Source organism: Diadema setosum, chromosome 12, assembly GCF_964275005.1.
Source record: "Diadema setosum chromosome 12, eeDiaSeto1, whole genome shotgun sequence".
In the NCBI taxonomy this organism is placed as follows: Eukaryota; Metazoa; Echinodermata; class Echinoidea; order Diadematoida; family Diadematidae; genus Diadema; species Diadema setosum.
The window spans coordinates 31,495,144-31,504,577 of NC_092696.1; the positions used below are offsets into that span (position 1 = coordinate 31,495,144).

A 9,434-nucleotide genomic window follows, 5' to 3' on the forward strand; every position below is an offset into this window, starting at 1 on the left:
AAAGCCTTAACAAAAGAAATGCACTGCATATGAGTACACATGTATGCATGAACCCAGTCACACGCGCAGAACAGGCAAAAATTTTCTACGATAAGCAGAAAACATCAAAATCCCTAAGCCTTCGAATCAGGCATACAATCAGAACACCACGGCATCACATTAGCATGTGATCTAAGGACATAGAATGAGTATACACACTCACTACAAACGACCACATAGCACGATTGTGCAAACTAAGGAAAATATATCAAAGCCTTTAACCGAGGCTAATCTTCCAGAAAATTCGGCGTGACCCGTAGCCAATGTGTACGCAAGCCCCCACACATACACATCCAGCATACGCACACTCACAAACTGCACTAGCCCTACACACGACGCGCTAGACCGACCGTCTGCGACTACAAAACACGTGCGAGCCCAATGCGCAATACCCACGCTATGCACTATATACGCACACAACTGAACGTGAGAATCCTCACCCAAATCGGTCTACAGAAGACCTTCATGCAAAAACGACAAACGTCCAAAACGTGAGAATCCTCACCAAAATCTGCACTAGGCCTTCACACAAAATGTAGTCTGAAAACTACAAACACAGTCAATGACTGCCAAAGCCTACGCAGCATAAATGTTATATACAATAATGTGCACAACCAAACGTGAAAATCTTCACCAAAACGCATGTGGCCTGTCAAAACCAACATGCAAACAATGCAGGCCCAATACATAAGCCTGTCATCGACGCTATACACTTGTCTACATACTAAAAACAAACGTGTACAGCCAAACGTGAGAGTCCTCACCAAAACGCATGAGGCCTAACAGAACCTACATGCAAGCAGGTACATAGGCCCGATACGACATGAGCCTATACACCATCGACGCTATACACTACGTACTTACAGCACACGTGTACAACCAGACGTGAGAGTCCTCACCACAATCCGCATGGAACATGCGAAAGAAAACGGCTTGTCTGTTCATTTTCCCGGACAAGGTCCCAATTTGTCACGACTCAACCCAATCACCACATCATGACAATCAAATGTTCCGCTCCATTCCTGGCAGATCGCACCCAAACCATCACAACAACGTTGCAAAAAGACCACGATTGGGAAGCCATGTCTTGATCTGAGAGCGATAACTTGCTGCGGACCTCTTTATTGGTATTAGCCTTGTTCAAGGCGCATCACAATAGCTTAATTGAAAAGAACTCTCATAGCCTGTTTAAATATTGGAAAGAAAGCACACACTCTGTATAAGTGTGAACAGAGAAAAGAGACTCTGAAGTACAGGATCTATTGTCTGTTCAAGCGCTAAATCTTTACCACACCGTGCTAGCTCTGCGACGAATGGGACAAAAAACAGGATGTAAACAACTGGGGCAACAGCAATGAAGAAATTATTAGATTAAGTTGAAATGGATGCTCTATAACCACATTCTGCCTATGATTGATGCCAACTATCAAAACAGTAGCTATATCCCTTCAAAAGTTATCAGACTTGAAAGTGAAGAGTGTGCAAAGGGTTATCAAGAAATGAAAGGAGGCGTTTAAGACATACCTGATCTCAATACTCTACAAAAAAGAGTTGTAGCAAAACTGCTAAAAACATACTTTCCCATTCATTTTATGATCCCAAACTTAAGAATAATTTAGAAGAAGGGTAGTTCTTTCAGAAAATATGAAAAAACTCAACATTGACTTAGTTGACCCGTCTCACCTTTTTTGAGTCCTCACGTAAATTCAAGGGGTGCGACTTTTTGTTCGTTTGTGATGCACGGTCACATATATTTTTTTTACAAAGTTGTCCCTATACTTTCGTGATTTATCTCTTTGTTAAAAGGAAGGTTAAGCGTGCTTGTGCGAAAATGAACAATATGTAAGCATGCTCTGAACAACATTGACATACGCTATATGACATGTTGTATTTCTTTCAAGCAGAAGGTTTAATTGCAATTAGTCTCAGTTATCCATCACCATATTACTCTTGAAATTGGCTTAACTGCTAACATTGTTTTAAAAGTCAATGTGATATTATAATATTTTGACGAAATGTCACTAACATGTCGTTCTTTCAAGCTTAAGTGTCTAAAGCTTCTTTGTTTTCTATTTACCGGTAACCTAATTCATAACAATATTTACCCTCTCACTTATGATGACATGAATAGAGACAGATGTTACTTACAGCTAATCGTTATGATGGTGGAATTTTCAAAACTTTGGGTGTTCTTCAGCAGCACCTGACAATAGTAACGTCCCTCATCTGCCACCTCCAAGCTCCTGATAACGAGGCTGAAATTCTTGTCGATATCAAACCGTTCCTCCAAGCTCTTCAAATTTCCATCGAAATATTGAGCCTTACGCGACTTCTGTTCGGGATTTAAGAAGTCCTCCTTTTCCCAGTACATAGATTGAGGCTCCTCCTTGATATCACACCGCAATACGATGTCTTTTCCTTTCCATCCTTGATCGTTGGGAGCAGTGCCTACCACTGACGCTAGACGGCAGAAATTAGAGTTCGAGTGATTGTATCAATGCATTGAGCTTCATGTGTATGGCTTTCTACTCTGAATGTCTTGTATACATGATACCTGTCATCATACCCCCCGCCGAAAATCGGGGAGGTGCAGCAAAGAGATCCGAGTGATTTTTTATTATCATTATCATTAACATTATTATTATCATTATTATTACTATTTTCATTGTTATAATTATCATAATAATTATTCTTATTGTTGTTATTATTTTGATTTTGATTTTGATACCCCAGTTTGTCTGGTATAACTAGCGATAAGTTGTTCAGTCAATGTCGTTCTTACGCTTTCGATCATGTAAATATAAAGGCTATGCAGATGAAGAATTTCTTCCCCATACGTAACTTAAAGGGAAGATAAACCCCAGGAACAATGTGGATTGAGTGAAAGCAGCAACATTAGTAGAACACATTAGTGAAAGTTTGAAGAAAATCGGACATTCGATGCAAAACTTATGAATTTTTAAAGTTTTGGTGTTGGAACCGCTGGATGAGGAGACTACTAAAGGTTATGACGTATGAGTGGACTACAATATCAAGAAAATATAAAGAAAATACTACAAAAATCCATTTTTCATGAAAATTACAAATTCCATCAACTTGATATTGACATATGTTAAGGGTAGCAATTATTCCCCCTGCTTTCTGAAAGCGGTTGGTCCACTGCTCTTTCATAATTCTAGAAAAGTGAATTTTTGTTGAATATCATTTATATTGTCTTTGTATTGTTGTCCACCCATACGTCATATCCTCTAGTAGTCTCCTCATCCAGCGGTTCCAACACCAAAACTTTAAAAATTCATAACTTTTGCATCGATTGTCCGATTTTTCTCAAATTTTCACTGATGTGTTCTACTAATGTTGCTGCTTTCACTCAATCCACATTGCTCTTTGGGTTTACCTTCCCTTTAAGGTTTAAAACTTTGGATGAGTTGAGTCTTATTTTTAAGGTGAAGTTAAAACATTTTTGTCAAAAAGAATGGACAATAATAGGTTATCCAAACATAAATCAGAATAATCGATGTTTTCCTAATAAACATATGTAAAACTTGTTTTCTGTTCTCGATTTAATTGAGGTGATAGTAAAGATAAGATAGTACGACACAAATGACATCATAAGCATACTGTCTTGTTACCATTCTGCTCTTGCACGTTTTGAGATCAACCAACAGTGGCCCGAATAAAAAGTCAAAATATTGTCCGAAAAAAATGTAAAGTAATGTAAATGGTAACAGATAAATCCTAATTAGAGTCAATAGTGTTATAATTCTCCGTTGAAACGCCACGAATATTCACTTGAAAATCGTTAAATAACAAACAAACAGACACACATACACACGCGAATAAATGTACAGTACTGGTTGAGGTGGGGATTCATGTTTTGAGCATTCTCAAGTGAGATAATGAAAAGCCTCTTATGAAATATGAAAGAGCATGTGATTTTAAGAAGGATTCAACGTTTATTTGATGAAAATTAGTTTTTAAATGGCTGAGATATCAAAAAAAGTGCTTATAATAAAAGGCGACATGCCACAACTTTATTAGGATCTCTTTGTTTCACCTTGTTTTTGGATATCTCAGCCATTTCACATCCGATTTTCATCAATTAAACTTTTGATACCCCTTGGAACTGCATGCTCTTTGACATCTCATAGAGTGGTTTCTGAATATCTCGCAAAATGTTAAAAGCTAAATCCTCACCTCGACCAGAACTGTACACACTCTTTATACGAGACTGGGACGATGACAATAATAGAAAAAGACTAAAAGACAAGAGAGAATGAGAACATAACAAGAAGACAAAACAATGGACAGAAAGGCAAAACAGAGCCAGCGAACCTCGACAGAACTATTTCGAAAAGAAAAATGGGACGCGTGAAAAGGATACGGAAAGATAGAGAAACAGAGAGAAGTAGAGAAGAAGCATAATTAAAATTAAATCTACCGTGTAAGCGTATAATGATGTGTATCAGGACAACAGGGACGGGAAAGTACGTGACAGTTATTTGTGACCCTTTTATTGCAGTAAAGTTTACATTATGTGGTGACTATATTACTAGACTAAATGGTTCAGACGTTTGCACAGCTTACATGCATTTTCTGAATGTGATAACTTATACGAATAGTTCTGTGAGACATTTTTCGCCCCCCCCCCCAAAAAAAAAAAGAAGAGAAGAAACAGAAAATATTGAAGAAAGAGACCAGAGATCAAAATACCCTAGATTAATGCATAAATCAGTGTTAAAAGCCTACAAGACGATTAGCCATACCAGGACAGTATATTGTATAAAGCAGCTGCAAAGATGACATACTGAACTGCTGCAAGCGGAATTGAGTATAACATGTATCTATTTGTGAAAGCAGGTATTTAGAGTAAGAAGTAAAATGGAGATAGAATGTGATATGGGATGTCTTATTAAAGCGGAGACAGCCTGGGTAGAAACAAAAATGACGTGATTACTAAATTACTAAACAAAGAGATTATGTCTTTTCTATTGCAGCATTTACAAAAAAAAAAAAAAAAGTTTCGATCTTGTTTTAAACGAATTCAGTGAAGGCGTATATTTGATGTCCATACAAACGAAGATGCAGAAACATGGACCTGTATGGATAGATGTCTGCTGAACTAGCACGAATCTTAGCTAATGATATTGGATTTTCTTACGGTCTAGTTGGATTTGTGTAATGTGTCAGTTTATGATGACACATGGATTAAAGAAAAAAAAAACATCAGCCATCAGTGTTTGATCAAAACTGTACATAAAGTATCATAATATCCCAATTGTGGTCTTAATTAAAGGCGCGGGGCTTTTTAAACAATGAACGAAACGTGATAACAAAATAGATTACCTATCACAATTTTTGACCTGCGTAATTAAACGTATTCACTTGTGAAATGCAATTGTCTGAAAGCTTATTTCTCGATACATATATCGTAGCTGTCCAAAGGTTTTTCATGGTTTATGCCGGTGAGTTATGATCTTCTGCAAATGTAGAAAATGAGAGTTCTCGAAGAGCCGACATGTTTTTATCAAGACATATGTGGACATTATATAATATTTTATATAATATTTTTGTACTACTGCATAAACAGGACATGTGGACGAATTACTTAACGGGCGATTAGTGTTTATATGCAGTGTGTATTATACAGCAGGTCCAAGCGCTTACCTTCGCAATTATAGTGGCCAGAGAACACAGTAGTAGTCAATGTTAACAGGAGAACGAGGTGGTATCTTCTATCCATTACAGGTAGTCAAAGATTGAGATAATTAATCGAGAATTAATTGAATGTACGTTATGATCGTACTGTCTCAGCAGACTGTCAAGTAAACACACTCTAAAAAGATGGCGCCGATTGCACACACACACGCATTCATGCACCGATCCGAGACGGACCGAACTCTTTTGTTGAATGAGTGCGTGGGAGTTAGTGCAATGCCCCTACCCTATCTCGACGCAGCCGTTTGCTCGCTAACATGTCCGTGAATTGTGTATATGTCTCGCATATAATGTCCTTTACAGCTGATACTTTTGGCACATTTGAGTTCGTGAGAGACATGGCTGTTTGTTCATATTATGCATGAATGACTTCGTACAATACACACATTCTTTTCCTAAATCCAAAGGCAGGCCTCCAATCTAAATATACAGTTCAAGTGCTATCTGTACAATTGGATTGCGTGGAGTCGTCAATTTAGCGCAGGGCACTTCAGCATCCATATTACTATAGTTATGATGAATAAAGTAGTAGAGGTTCAGTGGCTTACAACTGAAATATCATGCATACACAGTTACTGATCCTTTTCTGAACCAGTTATACCCAACAGAACACTAGCATAACCGTGGCTCATCTGATAACAAATCATATTCACATGTTATGTGTACGACAGTAACTCTACCACACACTTCATCATTCATACAAATGATTGAAGCTAAACTTTTCAAGAAAGTAGAAATAATGTTTAGGCCGACATGATGTTCTTGAAACAAATCAAATGGCTTCAATTGTCAATTGAAGCCATTTGATTTGATTTGATTTGATTTGATTGATTGTCAATTGATATGATATTGCTAGGGACATTATAAACAAATTTCACAAAAGTTGTCTTATAACACGTATCATAGGATTAGTCCTCGTATAAAACCCTAACGAAATCGAAAAAAATATGCCATGTCATGAAATTATGAGCCTGGCAACGGGGGGGGGGGGGGGATGGTCACCATCGCAACGATTACAAGCCCATAACCGGACCGGCGCAGCCTTTTTTTTTTTTTTTTTTTTTTTTTTTGGGGGGGGGGGGTGGGGAGAAGCTTTGTGCCCCCCTGCCCCCCCCCCCACACACACACACTTTACAGGGATCGGATGCCCCACTCTTTTGCATGAAATATAAAGTGGGAGAAAAGTGGCAGCAACAACATAAAGACTTTTTGTTCTCGTTGCTTTTTTTTTTTTCCTTGTCAGACGACTTTCGGCGGAAAATCAGACCTTATAAGTATGAAAACATTTTTTTTTTTTTGGGGAAATATCTGTGAGAGGGAGCGGAACGACCGAACGGGGGAAGGGTGTGTATGGGGGGGGGGGTATTCCTCTCCCACACGAGGAAGATTTTGCATTTTCAGACCTGAAATTCAGCGATCTGGTGCTCACTTGTGGTGAAAATTTTGTTTTCTTTTCTTTAAAAAAAATAAGAAAATGAAATATTCACAATATACCATTGAATGACAAAATCGTGGTATTTCAGCTCTTGCTGTGCGACATCACTGTGAAGGCCTACTAAATAATGGGGCCTATCATCGGCGTAGACGGGATTTGATCTTAGGAGGAGCGGTTATGTGAGGGAACGAATCAAGCGAGGGGGGAGGGTATGGTAGGGGGGTTTCCCCCTCCTACGGTGAAATCTCTTTGCGTTGAAAATTTTGACATTTTTCAGTCCAAAAACTGCCGTTTGTAGCTATATTCTTCGCTTTGGAAATTAAGGGGGCACACCAGGCGCAACTGCTGGCAATTACTGGCAGCAACATCAGGAGAATGGCATAGCAGTTAAATACGAGCGAGCGGGGCGAGCGAGCTTGAAAATTTTGACATTTTACAGTCCAAAGACTGCCGTTTGTGGCTGTATTTTTTCGCTTTGGAAATTATGGGGGCACACCGGGCGCAACTGCCGGCAATCGGGCAGCAACATCAGAATGGCATAACGATTAAATGCGAGCGAGCGAAGCGAGTGAGCTTGAAAATTTTGATATTTTACAGTCCCACATGTCCTTTGTGGCTGTACTAGTATTTTTTCGCTTTGGAAAGTAAGGGGTGGGGGCGCACCGGGCGAAAATTGCTGGCAATTACTGGCAACAACATCAGGAGAATGGCATAATGATTAAATGCGAGCGAGCGAAGCGAATGAGCTTGAAAATTTTGACATTTTCCAGTCCCAAAAACTGTCGTTTGTGGCTGTATTTTTTCGCTTTGGAAATTAAGGGGACGCACCGGGCAAAAACTGTTGGCAATTACTGGCAGCAACATCAGGAGAATGGTAAAATGATTAAATGCGAGCGAGCGAAGCGAGCGAGCTTCAAAATTTTGACATTTGACAGTCCCAAAACTGCCGTTTGTAGCTATATTTTTCGCTTTGGAAATTAAGGGGGCGCACCGGGCGAAAACTGCTGGCAATTACTGGCAGCAACATCAGGAGAATGGAATAATAATTAAATGCGAGCGAGCGAAGCGAGCGAGCTTCAAAAATTTGGCATTTTACAGTCCCCAAACTGCCGTTTGTAGCTATATTTTTCGCTTTGGAAATTAAGGGGGGCGCACCTGCTCACAATCACTGGCAGCAACATCAGGAGAATGGCATAGCGATTAAATGCGAGCGAGCTTGAAAAATTTAACATTTTACAGTCTAAAAACTGCCGTTTGTAGCTATACTTTTTCGCTCTGGAAATTTAGGGGGCACACCGAGTGCAACTGCCGGCAATTACTGGCAGCAACATCAGGAGAATTGCATAGCGGTTAAATGCGAGCGAGCGGAGCGAGCGAGCTTGAAAATTTTGACATTTTACAGTCCAAAGACTGCCGTTTGTGGCTGTATTTTTTCGCTTTGGAAATTAAGGGGGCACACCGGGCGCAACTGCCGGCAATTACTGGCAGCAACATCAGGAGAATGGCATACTGATTAAATGCTAGCGAGCGAAGCGAGTGAGCTTGAAAATTTTGACATTTTCCAGTCCTAAAAACTGTCGTTAGTAGCTATATTTTCGCTTTGGAAATTAAGGGGGCGCACCGGGTGCACCTGCTGTCAATCACTGGCAGCAACATCAGGAGAATGGCATAGCGGTTAAATGCGAGCGCGCGGAGCGAGCGAGCTTTACAATTTCAAAATTTTACACTCCAAAAACTGCCGTTTGTAGCTGTATTTTTTGCTTTTGTTTGTCCCACTTTTATTTGAGAACCATCCCCCCCCCCATCGACGCCTCTATACATATTAGATTGCTTTTGTTAAGTGAAAGATCTGCTGCACACTCTTTGATGAATTAGGGAATATACGTCTATGTCAAAAGTGTACAAAGTTTATCCCTTATCCTGTATAGCCGACCTTTTGCATGTTCATGATTGCAATACAACGATCTGGTGCATAGTTCTGGCGATATTTGGACAATTTTCCATTAAGAAAGTTCGAGATTTGTCCTCATCTCGGGAATTGCTTGGGGGATAAATGATTTGTCTGTCTAAACACTTCCTTTGGGGCGGGGCAAATGCCCCTTTGCCCCCCATAGATTCCACGTCCCTGATCTTCCCTTGGTATGCCCATAGATGTGTCCTGACTGAGTCATCAGTCACTGTCGTTTCTCAGGAATGATTCAGGAAATGGAGGGGATTCAATTATGGCGATAAAGTTGTTGTT

At 39.7% G+C, this 9,434-nt stretch overlaps 1 protein-coding gene across 1 annotated transcript in view; it reads right to left on the minus strand.

The window, feature by feature from the left end:
* Nucleotides 1-5,782, minus strand: part of LOC140235881 (uncharacterized) — a 38,626-nt gene extending 32,844 nt beyond the window's left edge. The window contains exons 1-2 of the mRNA XM_072315875.1: nucleotides 5,707-5,782; nucleotides 2,188-2,499 (exon numbers count right to left, since the gene is read on the minus strand). Coding sequence (XP_072171976.1) covers nucleotides 2,188-2,499; nucleotides 5,707-5,782 — 388 coding nt within the window. The remainder of the gene's footprint in view (nucleotides 1-2,187; nucleotides 2,500-5,706) is intronic.
* Nucleotides 5,783-9,434: the final 3,652 nt, after the last annotated feature.